The following is a 19,797-nucleotide window of genomic DNA, read 5'->3' as shown; positions in this document are numbered from 1 at the left end:
AGAATCGATGAAGAAGAGTGGATGTGTTGGAAATGAAATGTTATGCCATTCAAATAAGTAGCATTGTCCATCAACTGTGGATGTTGCAATTGTGTCTGCTGATATGTAACCCCACACACTGTTTACTCATAATATTAAACAAAGACTACAACTCACTGCACATTGCAAAATTATGTTACTCAGTTGTATTATGTCAAAAACAGGCACTGACAGTTGTCAGATAGTCTTCTGGGGAAATGTAAAGGTGGGTATTAGCAAGTCTAACCACTCTGCGATAAGCATTCTGTAGGATGATCAAGAATGAAACATCAGATAACCCCTTCCTGATATGCACTTAACAAATACCTGAGAGTGATTTTTGGTTTTAATGACACATCAGAAAAGGGGCATTTATCAAAATTTCTACCTAATCATGGCAAAAATGCTAATGCTAAATGAGCTATGGATAGGGAGCACAGCTCTACAAAATTTCCTCATGCATTTGTATCAATGAATAAGCGATAGATTTATAAGAACAGATCTACACACCTTCAAATGCATCGCAACATCTCACACCTTCTAACCCCTCTAAATTCTGATCATGCCATGCAATACTACAAAAGATATGATATACAGATATTCAAACTCAATCTTTTATTTTCCTTTATGATACTATCATGTATGTTATGACTAATTTCAAGGTAGTTGTTACTGAGCTTATGCTTCTATGTGACCATCTGACCAGCTTGTGCATGCCTTGGAAGAGAGCTGCAAATGTAGTATTACAAAGTAGTACTAACGTGATGTCTTTGTGTGACAATATCCCTGCCTTCTTGAGAGGTTCAGCAAAGGTGTCCTGAATGGTCCAAAGTGTCTTACAGTACTTCTTCTCAGTGTCAAGCAACTCTCTTGCCACCCGGCATCTCTGAGCCTCTCGTGGATCCCGAGGATCAGTCAGCAAGGTACGACTTCGGGTTACCACCACTGTGTATGGATCATTGCTCTCTCGTGCTACTAATACAAGCAACAAAACAAAGATTTCATCATATATAAGGATAGGCACATATCATTCAACAAATACATGCATACAAACTAACACAATCAGTCAATCAGAATGAGGAATTCAGATGGAAAAAGTTACTGACACAGTTGGAGAAATAAATGAAAAAATCTGATGCTTAGTTTTAAAGAATATTTCCCTGATAGGATTCAAAACCTGCAGCATTCTGAAATGGAATGAAAATGAAACCCCTGGATGATATTGACATCAAAGAACAGAATATAAGGGGACTTAGGAATAAACTAGACCCACACAGATTTATCCCAGACATTTCACATGCCCTGGTTCAGTCCACTGACAGCACCTCGACCCTGGTATACCACATCGTTCCAATTCACTCTATTCCTTGCACGCCTCTCACCCTCCTGTGTGTTCAGGCCCTGATTGCTCAAAAGCTTTTCCACTCCATCCTTCCTCTCCCAATTTGGTCTCCAGCTTCTCCTTGTTCCCTCCTCCTCTGTCATATATATCCTCTTTGTCAACCTTACCTCACCCACTCTCTCCATATGTCCAAAGCACTTCAACACACCCTCTTCTGCTCTCTCAACCACACTCTTTTTATTGCCACCCATCTCCCTTACCCTTTCATTACTTACTCGATCAAACCACCTCACACCACATTTCGTCCTCAAACATTTCATTTCCATCACATCCCCCCTCCTCTCTACAACCCTATCTATATCCCATGCCTCACAACCATATAACATTGTTGGAACTACTATCCTTCAAACATATCCATTTTTGTTCTCTGAGATAATGTTCTCTCATTCCAAACATTTTTCTACATTAAATCAGAAGGTGCTTAATACGGCAGCACATTTTTCTACATTAAATCAGAAGGTGCTTAATACTGCAGCTCATCTGAAGAGTTTTATACCAGTGTGGTGATGAAGAGCAAACATACTACCTACTGACAAGGGAAGTGAATGGGAGGTTGCATCAAACAACAGACCTGTTTCTTTAACAAGAGTGGTCTGCAAACCGCTGGAAAAGAATTTCAAAGAAAATAGATGAATTTTTGATAAAAAGACAATGAAGCTTTAGGGGGAGGAGCTTATGTGTATCTTGAACTTCTACAAAAGAGTCAGCAACACCTTGAACAGGAATAATGGGTGGATTAACCATGTATTTTTAGACTTTCCAAAGACCTTCAATACTGGAGAACTTACATAAGATCTGGATAAGTTGCAGAGGCTGTCAAATAAATTACATAAATCTTAGACTACGCATATAACAAAGAGGATAGAAAAGGGTGAAAGAGACCAGACTTCAAATGTCACAGAGGTCACAGACTACAAGAATGACATGAAAATGAATCTGGAGGAGAACATTTTGCCTAACCCATCTCCAGTATATCAAATCACATTGGTTGCAAAGACAGTAGACCACATATTCATCAGCATTAAAACAGCCACCAAGCACATGAACAAGAGAAGCTTGAGAAGATACCTGTCACTCAAGTCTGAACCAGGGAAAAGTATACATCACTGGATGTGTCTATCCACATAAAAAAAAAAAAGCTGCTAAAGAAGATACAAAAAGAATGGTGGAATAGTGTCAAAACTCTAAGGGATGAGTAAAGAGAGAGATGAGAGGTCCTCTAACTACCCACAGTGAAAAAAGGAAATTAAGAGGGGGAAATAATAACCACATGTGCACATACACACACTGTTTTTCATATTCTTAAATTATGATAAATGTCAAGGGATGTCATGCATTCCTGAAATATGCTTATAATGGCATATTAGCAAAAGACATTGCATGAAGTAAAGTTCAAAACTGATCTGTTTCTCATGGCTGACAGAGGTGCTTAAAAAGCAACCAATGACTCACTGTAGTCATGAGAGCAATGTCGATGGCTGTGTTTGGCATCCCGAGACTGGTCAGAACCATCTGAGTCTGAACGGGCATGACTGTGGTCGTGGGTGGCCTGTCTGTTATGATGAAGGCTGTGTGCATGGTGATGGTCATGAGTGGGAGGCATGTTATGAGCAGTGCGTAGCTCAATGCCACACTGTTGACTTAAGGAGGTGCTGAGGCTGATAGTTTTGTTTGCAGCAATAGTGAGTGATGAGTCAGAGTCATACACAAGACCCAGGTCCTCACTGTCACCACCTACAGTAGCACTCACACCTGTAAACACCAAAAGAGGCTATTGAGGTCTTGAAAGCTTCTAAAGTATGTACATACTGTATGATTCTTAAGTAATATGTTTTGAAAACTTCCACCTGCCTGTCTCCCATCTCTAATTCTTCTCCCAGTTACATGGTGGGTTAAGTAGACATGCATCTTTTGTGAGAATCAATACTGTACAATGCAATCCCTAACATAATCCTGCAGGCTTGAATTTGGGCAAAGATGCCCCATTTTATGTAGCACACTAGCTACCCTTCTACCTATAAAGGTATTATCCCATCTCTTCACAAAAGAGAACAAGCAGTCACCCTGTCTCCAAAAAGAGCCCAAAAGCTGTTTATTAAACATTCAGCTACATAAAAACATTTTCAACCTCTTCTTTACTTGCAATACTGACATACCTAACAACGATAGTTACATTCCAATAACGTTTAATAAAAAATGAGATGTGCCCGTAGCCCACATCTCATCCCAAGAAATGCATGGAGTTTGATATTTCATCTCAAAATGATTATAAATTACAGTATCCATGATGAATCTCCCTTAAATATCAAATTTCATCAAAATGCTATTTCAATTCTGCATCATAATGAGGCACAGTATTTACAACAGGGTCTAAAATACTTTCTTCTTAGAGTTAAAACTATAAATTTCTAAATTTTGTTACACCTTTATGTGGCTTTCTCAAATTTGTATGGTGCACTACACCATACATACACTATATCTTTATAATCATTTAAGAACCCTCACAACATAAAGAAAACAAATAAAATTTTAAGTATAAATCTTATTTGGAAAACATTTAACTGAAACCAGTCTACTGAAATGAATAAGAGAAGGCATATGAGATGTAGGAAAAACTCTACTTCACACAAAAATCACTCTATTTATATTATACATATCTTTATCATCCAATTAACTTTTCATTCAAAGAACATCTATGAGGAATCTCTTCCAGTTGAAGATACTGTAAAAACATGTTAGAACATCTTCAATGTCTATTAAGTTATTTGCTTTAAAAATAAAGGACATAAAAATGAAATCTAAGGTAACTTAACCTTAGCTTCTTTTCTTGTAAAGAAAAAATAAAAGAATGTTTGCTTACTCTGTCTATTGTGTGTAGACTCAGAATGAGGTGGGACGGAATGAGAAGAGGAGGATGGATGGGCATGAGACCTGAGACCAGCCACATAGTCATAAACAGATGGTGGCACAAGCAAGGACGGCTGCTCAGGTAGGGAGTCCTGCAACCACATCATGCATGAAATACTTGTCACACTGGTGAATTAAAACATTTAGAAGTAAGCTGTGAAGGAGCAGCACATCCAGAGCATGTCCACAGACTAAGTGGTAAAATATGAAAAGGTAAAATGTGAAAAAAATAACAAAACCTACATGTGGACATCAAAGTGTCATGGATCAAAATAAGCCTAGCATGAGTAATGAGATTCTTTATGATCTTATGAAGTTGAATCAATGATATGTGGAAAAATCTGATAATTTTGAGTAATGTACATGTTTCTATATACAGGATTTTCTTTCAAATCAACCTATTATAATTAATAGTATGAAATGATGCAAATAACTACTGTGGTATTAGCATCCCTTAACTAACAAAGACCAACTGCTGTATGTATTTCCTCATGATCAGTATAGCATATAACCTGAAAAGGAAATTATCAATCATTTCCTTCCTTGAAAATGACATCAAAGTCTATAGAAATGATAATGTCTGAAAAGAGGATAATCAACACTACATAATATGCTTAATAGCAGGTAAAACTACATCTTTTGTTCCACAGCTATGTATAGTAATCCATCTTTTCCCTAAATAACAGAGGAGATTACCTGGTCTGAGGCCCTATGGTTGGTGGGTGTGGGAGAAGGTGTGTGATCAGCAGTGAATGCCTGGTGAGCACGCTCTAGCAGCAATGCCACACCGGAGTCATTACTGTGGCTGCCAGAGCCTGTGCGTCCTGGTCCTATGGCAACACCTTCTGCTGTTCCACCTGTGCGACCCTCTAACTTTGATCTGAAAGGTCAATATGGTGATCAGAAGTAGACCTAGGACTTTTACATTATAATGATATATCTAAAGACTGAATTGGTTAAGCTGTCAATAGTTGTTATGCCCAAAGACTTTAGTCACTGAGCTCAAGATGTTAAATTCAAGCATCATAAACATTCAAAAAGTCAAATGATCATTCTCAAGGTATCAAGAAAACCCTCAAGGGATCTATGCCTAGAACAATAAAGTCAAAATTTCATAGTAAATTTGAAACTTTTACAAAATAATATAAAACATAATCTTTTGCCCTCTACCCGATCACAAAAGCTTATTCAAAATAAGACCTTTCCTCTTTTTCTGTGTCATAATATTAAAACACTGATTATTTACAGAAAGTGTCCATATACAAATCAATGAGAATGCCATAAACACTTTCCTCAAAGCTTTATGAGGCATACAAATTCTCAAAACATGGGTTATCACACATCTTCATATATCATACTTTCAAAGACAACAACAATTAAGAATATATGGTGTGGGAGGCAAGTTGTTAGAAGCAGTGAAAAGTTTTTATCGAGGATGTAAGGCATGTGTACGTGTAGGAAGAGAGGAAAGTGATTGGTTCTCAGTGAATGTAGGTTTGTGGCAGGGGTGTGTGATGTCTCCATGGTTGTTTAATTTGTTTATGGATGGGGTTGTTAGGGAGGTGAATGCAAGAGTTTTGCAAAGAGGGGCAAGTATGAAGTCTGTTGTGGATGAGACAGCTTGGGAAGTGAGTCAGTTGTTGTTCACTGATGATGCAGCGCTGGTGGCTGATTCATGTGAGAAACTGCAGAAGCTGGTGACTGAGTTTGGTAAAGTGTGTGAAAGAAGAAAGTTAAGAGTAAATGTGAATAAGAGCAAGGTTATTAAAAAAGAGCAAGGTTATTAGGTACATTAGGGTTGAGGGTCAAGTCAATTGGGAGGTAAGTTTGAATGGAGAAAAACTGGAGGAAGTAAAGTGTTTTAGATATCTGGGAGTGGATCTGGCAGCAGATGGAACCATGGAAGCGGAAGTGAATCATAGGGTGGGGGAGGGGGCAAAAATCCTGGGAGCCTTGAAGAATGTGTGGAAGTCGAGAACATTATCTCGGAAAGCAAAAATGGCTATGTTTGAAGGAATAGTGGTTCCAACAATGTTGTATGGTTGCGAGGCGTGGGCTATGGATAGAGTTGTGCGCAGGAGGGTGGATGTGCTGGAAATCAGATGTTTGAGGACAATGTGTGGTGTGAGGTGGTATACCCCGGTATACCACATCGATCCAATTCACTCTATTCCTTGCCCTCCTTTCACCCTCCTGCATGTTCAGGCCCCGATCACACAAAATCTTTTTCACTCCATCTTTCCACCTCCAATTTGGTCTCCCACTTCTCCTCGTTCCCTCCACCTCCGACACATATATCCTCTTGGTCAAATCTTTCCTCACTCATTCTCTCCATGTGCCCAAACCATTTCAAAACACCCTCTTCTGATCTGTCAACCACGCTCTTTTTATTTCAACACATCTCTCTTACCCTTACGTTACTTACTCGATCAAACCACCTCACACCACACATTGTCCTCAAACATCTCATTTCCAGCACATCCACCCTCCTGCGCACAACTCTATCCATAGCCCACGCCTCGCAACCATACAACATTGTTGGAACCCCTATTCCTTCAAACATAGCCATTTTTGCTTTCCGAGATAATGTTCTCGACTTCCACACATTCTTCAAGGCTCCCAGGATTTTCGCCCCCTCCCCCACCCTATGATCCACTTCCGCTTCCATAGTTCCATCTGCTGCCAGATCCACTCCCAGATATCTAAAACACTTTACTTCCTCCAGTTTTTCTCCATTCAAACTTACCTCCCAATTGACTTGACCCTCAACCCTACTGTACCTAATTACCTTGCTCTTATTCACATTTACTCTTAACTTTCTTCTTTCACACACTTTACCAAACTCAGTCACCAGCTTCTGCAGTTTCTCACATGAATCAGCCACCAGTGCTGTATCAGCGAACAACAACTGACTCGCTTCCCAAGCTCTCTCATCCCCAACAGACTTCATACTTGCCCCTCTTTCCAAAACTTTTGCATTCACCTCCCTAACAACCCCATCCATAAACAAATTAAACAACCATGGAAATCCTCACCTCTCATTTTTTTTTTTTTAATTTTCCAAAAGAAGGAACAGAGAAGGGGGCCAGGTGAGGATATTCCCACAAAGGCCCAGTCCTCTGTTCTTAACACTACCTCGCTAATGCGGGAAATGGCGAATAGTATGAAAGAAAGAAAAAAATATATATGTTATATACTATTTATTTATATATTATACTTAGTAGCTGTCTCCCACGTTAGCGAGGTAGTGCAAGGAAACAGACAAATGAATGGCCCAACACACCCACATACACTTGCATATACATAAACACCCACACACACACACACACACACATATACATACCTATACATTTCAACGTATATATACATATACATACACAGACGTATACATACATACATACATATGTCCATGTCCATACTTGCTGCCTTCATCCATTCCCATCGCCATCCCGCCACACATGAAATGACAACCCCCTCCCACCACGCGTGTGCGAGGTAGCGCTAGGAAAAGACAACAAAGGCCATATTCGTTCACACTCACTCTCTAGCTGTCATGTGTAATGCACCAAAACCACAGCTCCCTTTCCACATCCAAGCCCCACAAAACTGTCTTTGGTTTACCCCAGATGCTTCACATCCCCTGGTTCAATCCAGTGATAGCACGTCGACCCCAGTATACCACATCGCTCCAATTCATTCTATTCCTTGCACGCCTTTCACCCTCCTGTATGTTCAGGCCCCAATCGCCAAAAATCTTTTTCACTCCATCCTTCCACCTCCAATTTGGTCTCCAACTTCTCGTTCCCTTCCTCTCTAACACATATCTCCTCTGTTAATCTTTCCTCACTCATTCTCTCCATATGACCAAACCATTTCAATACACCCTCTTACACTCTCTCAATCAGTCTTTTTATTACCACACATCTCTCTCACCCTTTCATTACTTACTCGATCAAACCACCTCACACCACATTTGTATTCAAACATTTCAATACCAACACATCCACCCTCCTCTGCACAGCCCTATCACAACCATTTAACATTGCTGGAACCTATATTCCTTCAAACATACCCATTTTTGCTCTTCAAGATAACATTCTCGCCTCCCACATATTCTTCAACGCTCACAGAACCTTCGCCCCCTCCCCCACCCTGTGACTCACTTCTGCTTCCATGGTTCCATCCACTGCTAAATCCACTCCCAGACACCTAAAACACTTCACTTCCTCTAGTTTTTCTCCATTCAAACTTACCTCCCAATTAAAGTGTCCCTCAACCATACTGAACCTAATAACCTTGCTCTTATTCACATATACTCTCAGCTTTCTTCTTTCACACACTTTACCAAACTCAGTCACCAGCTTCTGCAGTTTCTCACATGAATCAGTCACCAGCGCTGTATCATGAGCGAACAACAACTGACTCACTTCCTAGGCCCTCTCATCCACAACAAACTGCATACTTGCCCGTCTTTCCAAAACTCTTGCATTCACCTCCCTAACAACCCCATCCATAAACAAATTAAACAACCATGGAGACATCACACACCCCTGCCACAAACCGACATTGACTGGGAACCAATCACTCTCCTCTCTTCCTGCTCTTACACATGCCTTACATCCTTGATAAAAACTTTTCACTGCTTCTAGCAACTTATCTACCTCACCATATACTCTTAATACCTTCTACAAAGCATCTCTATCAACTCTATCATATGCCTTCTCTAGATCCATAAATGCTACATACAAATGCATGTTTTTCTAAGTATTTCTCATATACATTCTTCAAAGCAAACACCTGATCCACACATCCTCTATAACTTCTGAAACTACACTACTCTTCCCCAATCTGATGCTCTGTATATGCCTTTACCCTCTCAATCAATACCCTCCCATATAATATCCCAGGAATACTCAACAAACGTATACCTCTGTAATTTGAACACTCACCTTTATCCCCTTTGCCTTTGTACAGTGGCACTATGCATGCATTCCGCCAATCCTCAGGCACTTCATCATGAACCATACATACATTAAATATCCTTACCAGCCAGTCAAAAACAGTCATCCCCCTTTTTTAATAAATTCCACTGCAATACCATCCAAACCTGCCATCTTGCCAGCTTTCATTTTCCGCAAAGATTCAACTACCTTTTCTCAGTTTACCAAGCCATTGTCCCTGACCTTTTCATTTCGCACGTCAACTTGACCGAAACACCCTATATCTGCCACTCTATCATCAAACACATTCAACAAACCTCCAAAATACTCACTTCATCTCCTCACTTCACCACCACTTGTTATTACCTCTCTATTAGCCCCTTCACTGATGTTCCCATTGATCCCCTTGTGTTACACACTTTATTTACCTCTTCCAAAACATCTTTTTATCCTCCCTAAAATCTAATGATACTCTCTCACCCCAACTCTCATTTGCCTTTTTTTCACCTCTTGCACGTTTCTCTTGATCTCCCGCCTCTTTCTTTCATACATCTCCCAATCATTTGCACTACTTCCCTGCAAAAATCGTACAAACGCCTCTCTCTTTCACTAACAATCTTACTTCTTTATCCCACCACTCATTACCCTTCCTAATCTGCCCACCTCCCACTTTTCTCATGCCACAAGCATCTTTTGCGCAAGCCATCACTGCTTCCCTAAATACATCCCATTCCTCCCCCACTCCCCTACATCATTTGCTCTCACCTTTTTTCCATTCTGCACTCAACCTCTCCCGGTACTTCCTCACACAAGTCTCCTTTCCAAGCTCACTTACTCTCACTACTCTCTTCACCCCAACATTCTCTCTTCTTTTCTGAAAACCTCTACAAATCTTCACTTTCGCCTCCACAAGATAATAATCAGACATCCCTCCAGTTGCCCATCTCAGCAAATTAGGATCGAAAAGGCTCTCTTTCACACACCTATCAATTAACACATAATCTAATGATGCTCTCTGACCATCTCTCTTACATATGTACATGTATGTATTCCCAATCGCCAGTCCTTTTTCAGCACACAAATCTACAAGCTCTTCACCATTTCCCTTCACAACACTGAACACCAAATGTACACCAATTATACCTTCAACAGCCACATTATTCACCTTTGCATTCAAATCACCCATCACTGAAACCCGGTCTCGTGCATCAAACCTGCTAACAGACTCACTCAGCTGCTCCCAAAACATTTGCCTCTCATGATTTTTCTTCTCATGCCCAGGTGCACAGACACCAATAATCATCCATCTCTTTCCATCCACTTTCAGTTTTACCCATATCAAGCTAGAGTTTACTTTCTTACACTATATCACATACTCCCACAACTCCTGCTTCAGGAGTAGTGCTACTCCTTCCTTTGGTCTTGTCCTTGCACCAACCCCTGACTTTACTCCCAAAATATTCCCAAACCACTTTTCCCCTTTACCCTTGAGCTTCGTTTCACTCAGAGCCAAAACATTCAGGTTCCTTTCCTCAAACATACTACCTATATCTCCTTTTTTCTCATCTTGGTTACATCCACACACATTTAGACACCCCAATCTGAGCATTTGAGGAGGATGAGCACTCCCCGCATGACTCCTTCTTCAGTTTCCCCTTTTAGAAAGTTAGAATACAAGGATGGGAGAGTTCCAAGTCCCTCCGCTCCCGTCCCCTCTAGTCGCCCTGTATGACATGCAGGGAATGCGTGGGAAGTATTCTTTCTCCCCTATCCCTAGGGATATCTTTCTTTTTCTTTCAAACTAATCGCCATTTCCCGCGTTAGCGAGGTAGCGTTAAGAACAGAGAACTGGGCCTTTGAGGGAATATCCTCACCTGGCCCCCTTCTCTGTTCCTTCTTTTGGAAAATTAAAAAAAAAATAATGAGAGGGGAGGATTTCCAGCCCCCCGCTCCCTCCCCTTTTAGTCGCCTTCTACGACACGCAGGGAATACGTGGGAAGTATTCTTTCTCCCCTATCCCCTAGGGATATACATATATATTATATTTTATTTATTCATTATACTTTGACGCTGTCTCCCGCATTAGCAAAGTAGCACAAGGAAACAGACGAAAGAATGGCCCAACCCACCTACACACACATGTATATACATAAACACCCACACACGCACACATACATACCTATGCACTTCAAAGAATACATGCACAGAGATATACATATATACACATGTACATATTCATACATACTGCCTTCATCCATTCCTGCCACCACCCCGCCACACATGAAATGACACCCCCCTCCCCCCGCATGCGCATAAGGTAGCACTAGGAAAAGACAACATAGGCCACATTCGTTCACACTCAGTCTCTAGCTGTCATGTATAATGCACTGAAACCACAGCTCCCTTTCCACATCCAGGCCCCACAAAACTTTCCATGGTTTACCCTAGTCGCTTCACATGCCCTGGTTCAATCCACTGACAGCGCGTCGACCCCAGTATACCACATTGTTCCAATTCACTCTATTCCTTGCACGCCTTTCACCCTCCTGTATATTCAGGCCCTGATTACTCAAAATCTTTTTCACTCCATCCATCCACCTCCAATTTGGTCTCCTGCTTCTCCTTGTTCCCTCAAACCCTGACAAGTCTGTCCTCTTTGTCAACCTTTTCCTCACTCATTCTCTCCATATGTCCAAACCACTTCAACACACCCTCTTCTGCTCTCTCAACCACACTCTCTTTATTTCCATACATCTCTTACTCTTTCATTACTGACTCGATCAAACCACCTCACACCACATACTGTCTTCAAACATTTAATTTCCATTGCATCCACCCTCCTCAATACATCTGTATCTACAGCTCATGCCTCACAATCATTTAATATTATTGGAACTGCTATTCCTTCAAACATACTTATTTTTGCTCTCCAAGATAACATTCTCTCCTTCCACGAAATTCTTCATTGCTCCCAGAACCTTTGACCTCTCCCCCACCCTGTGACTCACTTCTGCATCCATGGTGGCACTTGCTGCTAATTCCCCTCCCAGAAATCTAAAACACTTCACTTTCTCCAGTTTTTCTCCATCTAAACTTACATCCCAATTAACATGTCCCTAAACCCTACTGACCCTTGCTCTTATCCACATTTACTCTCAACTTTCTCCTTTCACACACGTTTCAAAACTCAGTCACCAACTTCTGCAGTTTCTCACTCGAATTAGCCACAGTCCTGTATCATCAGCAAACAACAACTATTCACTTTCCAGGCCCTCTGATCCCCAACAGACTGCATAGTAGCCTCCCTCTCCAAAACTCTTGCATTTACCTCCCTAACCATCCCATCCATAAACAAATCAAACAACCATGGGGACATCACACACCCCTGCCACAGACCAATCTTCACTGGGAACCAATCACTCACCTCTCTTTCTACTCATAAACATACCTTACATCCTTGGTAAAAACTTTTCAGTGCTACAAGCAGCTTACCTCCCACACCATATACTCTTAAGACCTTCCACAAAGCATCTCAATGAACCCTATCATATGCCTTCTCCAGATCCATAAATGCTACATACAAATCCATCTACTTTTCTAAACATTTCTCATACACATTCTTCAAAGCAAACACCTGATCCCAGTGGCATATCTAGGGTATGGCAGGTACGGCAGGTGCCCTGGGTGCCACTTGAAGGGGGACGCCACTCAACAGGTTTGTTTTTTGTTACATGCCACCCAACTGACATTTTTAACGATTTGGTTTTGTGAGATAGAAAAGAAACTCACCTTCTTTTCAACTATAGTAATATTTTGCTGCTATCAAGTTGCATTACCGCTTCTACGTTACAATTTTCGTCAAATACATCTTGAACTTTAAGTCTTTAAGAGTTTATATAAGTTTAAGTTTGGCCTAACTCTTCAACAGTTTATAATTACACTGTATATATCTTTATACACATCCACTGTATGCATGCTTTTAATCAAGCCAGGGGCGCAATTTCAGTGCTCGCCATAGGCACTATTTCCCCTAGATACGCCCCTGAATAGTTAATGGTGTTTCTTAGCTCAAAATACTTTGTTTCAAAACTGAAAGATAAGATATTCAAATACTTCTATACTTGAAATAATCATGGAAAAGATATCATAATGCTCTCATTTACTGATAAATACTCATCAAATACGAAGCAATGGAGCAGAAATATCTTAAAATTTACTTCATTTAACAGCTTAATTAAGTGTCATTAAGAGGACTTAATGTTATTTTAACACCATATTTGTAATCAGCATGAAATATACTTTTCATAATGAGTTTTCAAAGGAAACCAAAAATTCAAGGTAACAGTTTAGGGTACTTTTTAGCTCAAAAAACTTTTAGTTTTAAAATTGAAAGATAAGGTATTCAAAAACTTCTATACCTGAAATAATCATGGAAAATATATCATAATGCTCTTAGTCACCGATATATACTCAGTAAATACAGTGCAAAGGATCAGAAAATATTTAAAATTGAATTCACTTAACAGCTTAATTGAATGTCATAAAGATGACTAAATGATATTCTAACACCATATTTGTTTTCAGCATAAAATATACTTCTCATGATGAGTTTTTAAAGGAAATCTATTTAGCTCAAAAAAATTTCTTTCAAAATTGAAACATAAAATATTCAAACACTTATATACTTGAAATAATCACGGAAACTATATCATAATGCTCTCAGTTACCAATGCATACACAGTAAATATGATGCAAAGGAACAAAAAACATTTCAAAAGACTCAATTCAACAGCTTAATCGAATGTCATTAAGACGACTACATGTTATTTTAACACCAGATTTGTAATCTGCAGAAAAAATACTTCTTATAATGAGTCTTTAAAGGAAATCTATTCTTCTGAGACAAATACCAAAAATTGAATGTAATAGTTCTGGGGATTTTTGTACTCAAAAAACGATTTGTTTCAAAATTGAAGGATAAGATATTCAAACACCTCTATACAAGAAATAATCATCTAGCATATATCATAATGCTCTCAGTTACTGATTCATACCTAGTAAATATGATGCAAAGGATCAGAAAACATTTTAAAACTGACTTCAATTAACAGCTTAACTGAATGTCGTAAAGATGACTAAACGATATTTTAACACCAGATTTGTATTCAGCATGAAAAATACTTTTTATAATGAGTTTTTAGAGGAAATCTATTTTTCTGAGAAAATTCCCCAAAACTGAAGGTAATAAATGGTTCAGGGTATTTTTTGGCACCAAAAATCTTTTTGTTTCAAAATTGAATGATAAGATATTCAAACACTTCTATACTTGAAATAATTATGAAATATATATCATACTGCAATGAGTTACTAATACATACTCAGTAAACATGATGCAAAGTACCAGAAATATTCTAAAATTGACTTCATTTAACAGCTTAACCGAGTGCCATTAGGAGGATTAACGTAATTTCAACACCATATTTGTATTCAGAATGAAATATTCTTCTTATGATGAGTTTTTAAGGGAAATCTATTTTTCTGAGGAAAATACCAGGGTATTTTTTGGCTCCAAAAACTTTTTGTTTCAAAATTGAAAGATAAGATATTCAAACATTTCTATACTTGAAATAATCATGGAAAATATATCATAATGCTCTGTTACCGATACATACTCAGTAAATACGATGAAAAGGAGCAGAAAATGTTTTAAAAATGACTTCATTTGACAGCTTAATTGAATGTCAGAAAGACAACTAAACGATATTCAAATACCAGATTTGTATTCAGCATGAAAAATACTATTTATAATGACTTTTTAAAGGAAATCTATTTTTCTGAGAAAAATGCCAAAAATTCAGGGTATTTCTTAGCTCAAAAAACTTTTTGTTTCAAAATTGCAAGATAAGATACTCAAACACTTCTGTACCTGAAATAATCAAGAAAATATATCATAATGCTCTCAGTTACCAATACATACTCAGTAAATAAGATGCAAAGGAACAGAAATAATTTAAAATTGACTTCATTTAACAGCTTAATTAGGTGTCATTCAGAGGACTAAACACTATTTCAACACAAGATTTTTATTCAGCATGAAAAATACTTCTTATAATGAGTTTTTAAAGGAAATCTTATTTTCCGAGAAAAAATTCCAAAAACTGAAGGTAATAGTTACAGTGGCATATCTAAGGTATGGCAGGTAGGGCAGGTGCCCTGGGCACCACTCAACAGGTTTGTTTTTTGACATATGCTACCGAACTGACATTTTTAACGGTTTGGTTTTGTGAGATAAAAAAGAAACTCACCTACTTTTCAACTATAGTAATATTTTGGAACTATCAGTTGCATTACCATTCTACATTACAATTTTGATCAAATAAGTCTTTAAATCTAAGTCTTTAAGAGTTTACAAAAATTTAAGTTTGGCCTAATTCTTCAACAGTTTATAATTACACTGTATATACTTTCATATACATCCACCGTATGTACATATCTAATCAAGCCAGGGACGCAATTTCAGTGCTTGCCATACGCGCTATTTCCCCTAGATACGCCCCTGCCTGATCCACATATTCTCTACCACTTCTGAAACCACATTGCTCCTCCCCAATCTGATGCTCTGTACATGCCTTCACCCTCTCAATCTATACCCTCCCATACAATTTCTCAGGAATACTCAACAAACTTATGCCACTGTGGTGTGAACACTCACTTTTATCCCCTTTGCTTTTGTACAATTGTACTATGCACACATTCTGCCAATACTCGGGCACCTCCCCATGATCCATAAATACAATGAATATCCTTACCCTAATCAACAACACAGTCATCCCTTTTCTTAATAAATTCAACTACAATACCATCCAAACCCACCACCTTGCTGGATTTCATCTTCTGTAAAGCTTTCATTATCTCTTCTCTCTTAACCAAATCCTTATCCCTGACCCTCTAACTTCGCACACCACCCCGACCAAAGCACCCTACATATGCCACTCTATCATCAAACACATTTAACAAACCTTCAAAATACTCACTCCATCTCCTTCTCACTTCATCATTACCTGTTATCACATTCCCCCTTGCCCCCTTCACCAATGTTTCCATTTGTTCTCTTGTCTTACACACATTATTTACCTCCTAAAATATCTTTTTATCCTCCCTAAAGTTTAATGATACTCTCTCACTCCAACTCTCATTTGCCCTCTTTTTCAACCCTTGCACCTTCCTCTTGACCTCCTGCTGCTTTCATTTATCATCTACCAGTGATTTGAACTCCTTCCTTGTACATATCATCCAAATGCCTCTCTTTTCTCTTTCACTAACAACTTTACTTCTTCATCCCACCACTCACTACCCTTTCTTACCTGCCCACCTCCCTCCTTTCTCATGCCACATGTATCTTTTCTGTAATTCAGAATATGGTTCTATATAGCTTGAAGTGTCACTATTTAAAGAAATGATTTTCACATACTTCAAGAGGGCATTGGAAAAATTGCGAGAAGTGAATTTTCATCATCCTCCATCCCAGTGACTGCTGCTGTCTTGTGACTGTGGTTGTCAGGCCATGATGTGGTGATCTGTGGTTAATGAGGCCTACCACACACACCTGCTTCCTGTCTCCTTTTACACATTCATCTTCGTATTAATTTCCTGGTTGACTCTGCTTTCCTCTCTGTGTTACTGTTGTAGTCTTTCTTTGTTTTACCCTTTAGCTGTCAAGGCTTTAACACGTCTACATTTTGTTTTTTTTTCTTAAACCATTTCTAGAATCTTTTTACATATACTACTATCTAAAGCTATCTCTTAGAAACTTGAAGATTTTCACTAAATTATGCAATATGGAGTTTACAATTACCATCTCATTCTTCATTGGGCTATAGGTTGAGGATATATACCACACTGTTTTGAGGCTTCATGGAGCATCTGATCAAGGACCCATGGTACAGCTATTCAAGGAATCAGGCAACTATGGTTCAAGGAGCCATTGAATATTAGCTTTGATGCTTCATTAAGAAATTGGTTTAATGAACAGCAGCTCAAAGATGGGACAGTGGTGTAAGGTTTCAAAAGACAATGGTTTGAGACTTCAAGAGATAATGGGTCAAAAATTCATGTGACAATATTTCAAGGATTCATACACTACTTTGATGGTTCACAAAAAAAGTGGTTTAGGCTCTTATGTGACTGTTTCTAGAATTCATAGCATTAGTTTAAGGCTTCACGGGACACTAATTCAAAGTTTCATATGTTAACAATTTAAGGTTTCAAAGAGCATTATGTTAACAATTCAAGGCTTCAAAGAACATTATGTTAACAATTCAAGGCTTCAAAGAACATTTGTTTGCAGTTTCATGAATCAGTGGTTTAAAGGTTCCTTTGAGCATACATCATTTGACAACAAGCATAAGTTATTTCCAAACTATTCTGGAATGGATATATTAATTCTAATTTTACATTTTGGCTTATTCACTTTTTCCTTTTTGTTTTTCACTTTGATAATTCCCATTACTAGTTCTCTTAATAAAGTTTTAGTCTTCATCTTAACCTCATATTACATTTGTCTTTTACCTTATACACACAAAATGAGTATACCCGAAACTTACCTTCTTGCCCAAAGACCCCTTTCTATGGGAGCTCCCACAGTTGAGGGAATAATTGGTATACATGGGGTGTTCAGTGTTGTAAATGGAAATGGTGAAGAGCTTGTAGATTTATGTGCTGAAAAAGGACTGGTGACTGAGAATACCTGGTTTAAAAAGTGAGATATACATAAGTATACGTATGTAAGTAGGAGAGATGGCTAGAGAGCGTTATTGGATTACGTGTTAATTGATAGGCGTGCGAAAGAGAGACTTTTGGATGTTAATGTGCTGAGAGGTGCAACTGAAGGGATGTCTGATCATTATCTTGTGGAGGCAAAGGTGAAGATTTGTAGGGGTTTTCAGAAAAGAAGAGAGAATGTTGGGGTAAAGAGAGTGGTGAGAGTAAGTGAGCTTGGGAAGGAGACTTGTGTGAGGAAGTACCAGGAGAGACTGAGCACAGAATGGAAAAAGGTGAGAACAAAGGAGGTAAGGGAAGTGGGGGAGGAATGGGATGTATTTAGGGAAGCAGTGATGGATTGCGCAAAAGATGCTTGTGGCATGAGAAGAGTGGGAGGTGGGTTGATTAGAAAGGTTAGTGAGTGGTGGGATGAAGAAGTAAGATTATTAGTGCAAGAGAAGAGAGAGGCATTTGGACAATTTTTGCAGGGAAATAATGCAAATGAGTGGGAGATGTATAAAAGAAAGAGGCAGGAGGTCAAGAGAAACATGCAAGAGGTGAAAAAGAGGGCAAATGAGAGTTGGGGTGAGAGACTATCATTAATTTTTGGGGAGAATAAAAAGATGTTTTGGGAGGAGGTAAATAAAGTGCGTAAGACAAGGGAGCAAATGGGAACTTCAGTGAAGGGGGCTAATGGGGAGGTGAAAACAAGTAGTGGTGATGTGAGAAGGAGATGGAGTGAGTATTTTGAAGGGGTGTTGAATGTGTTTGATGATAGAGTGGCAGATATAGGATGTTTTGGTCGAGGTGGTGTGCAAAGTGAGAGGGTTAGGGAAAATGATTTGGTAAACAGAGAAGAGGTAGTAAAAGCTTTGCGGAAGATGAAAGCCGGCAAGGCACCAGGTTTGGATGGTATTGCAGTGGAATTTATTAAAAAAGGGGGTGACTGTATTGTTGACTGGTTGGTAAGGTTATTTAATGTATGTATGACTCATGGTGAGGTACCTGAGGATTGGCGGAATGCGTGCATAGTGCCATTGTACAAAGGCAAAGGGGATAAGAGTGAGTGCTCAAATTACAGAGGTATAAGTTTGTTGAGTATTCCTGGTAAATTATATGGGAGGGTATTGATTGAGAGGGTGAAGGCATGTACAGAGCATCAGATTGGGGAAGAGCAGTATGGTTTCAGAAGTGGTAGAGGATGTGTGGATCAGGTGTTTGCTTTGAAGAATGTATGTGAGAAATACTTAGAAAAGCAAATGGATTTGTATGTAGCATTTATGGATCTGGAGAAGGCATATGATAGAGTTGATAGAGATGCTCTGTGGAAGGTACTAAGAATATATGGTGTGGGAGGCAAGTTGTTAGAAGCAGTGAAAAGTTTTTACCGAGGATGTAAGGCATGTGTACGTGTAGGAAGAGAGGAAAATGATTGGTTCTCAGTGAATGTAGGTTTGCAGCAGGGGTGTGTGATGTCTCCATGGTTGTTTAATTTGTTTATGGATGGGGTTGTTAGGGAGGTGAATGCAAGAGTTTTGGAAAGAGGGGCAAAAATGAAGTCTGTTGTGGATGAGAGAGCTTGGGAAGTGAGTCAGTTGTTGTTTGCTGATGATACAGCACTGGTGGCTGATTCATGTGAGAAACTGCAGAAGCTGGTGACTGAGTTTGGTAAAGTGTGTGAAAGAAGAAAGTTAAGAGTAAATGTGAATAAGAGCAAGGTTATTAGGTACAGTAGGGTTGAGGGTCAAGTCAATTGGGAGGTAAGTTTGA

General features: G+C 39.1%; 1 protein-coding gene across 5 annotated transcripts in view; it reads right to left on the bottom strand.

The window, feature by feature from the left end:
* LOC139746468 (uncharacterized) overlaps positions 1–19,797 on the bottom strand; it is a 159,704-nt gene that overhangs the window by 47,506 nt on the left and 92,401 nt on the right. For 4 of the 5 annotated variants that reach the window (XM_071657729.1, XM_071657725.1, XM_071657727.1 and 1 more), the window contains exons 6-9: positions 5,024–5,207; positions 4,281–4,419; positions 2,873–3,172; positions 780–993 (exon numbers count right to left, since the gene is read on the bottom strand). In XM_071657729.1, the coding sequence (XP_071513830.1) occupies positions 780–993; positions 2,873–3,172; positions 4,281–4,419; positions 5,024–5,207 (837 nt within the window). The remainder of the gene's footprint in view (positions 1–779; positions 994–2,872; positions 3,173–4,280; positions 4,420–5,023; positions 5,208–19,797) is intronic. The other variant, XM_071657726.1, reaches the window with a different exon arrangement.

The sequence above is a fragment of the Panulirus ornatus genome, chromosome 65, assembly GCF_036320965.1.
Source record: "Panulirus ornatus isolate Po-2019 chromosome 65, ASM3632096v1, whole genome shotgun sequence".
Lineage (NCBI taxonomy): Eukaryota > Metazoa > Arthropoda > Malacostraca > Decapoda > Palinuridae > Panulirus > Panulirus ornatus.
The sequence above is the reverse complement of the archived record's forward strand: the minus strand, read 5'-3'. Positions and strand labels throughout refer to the sequence as shown.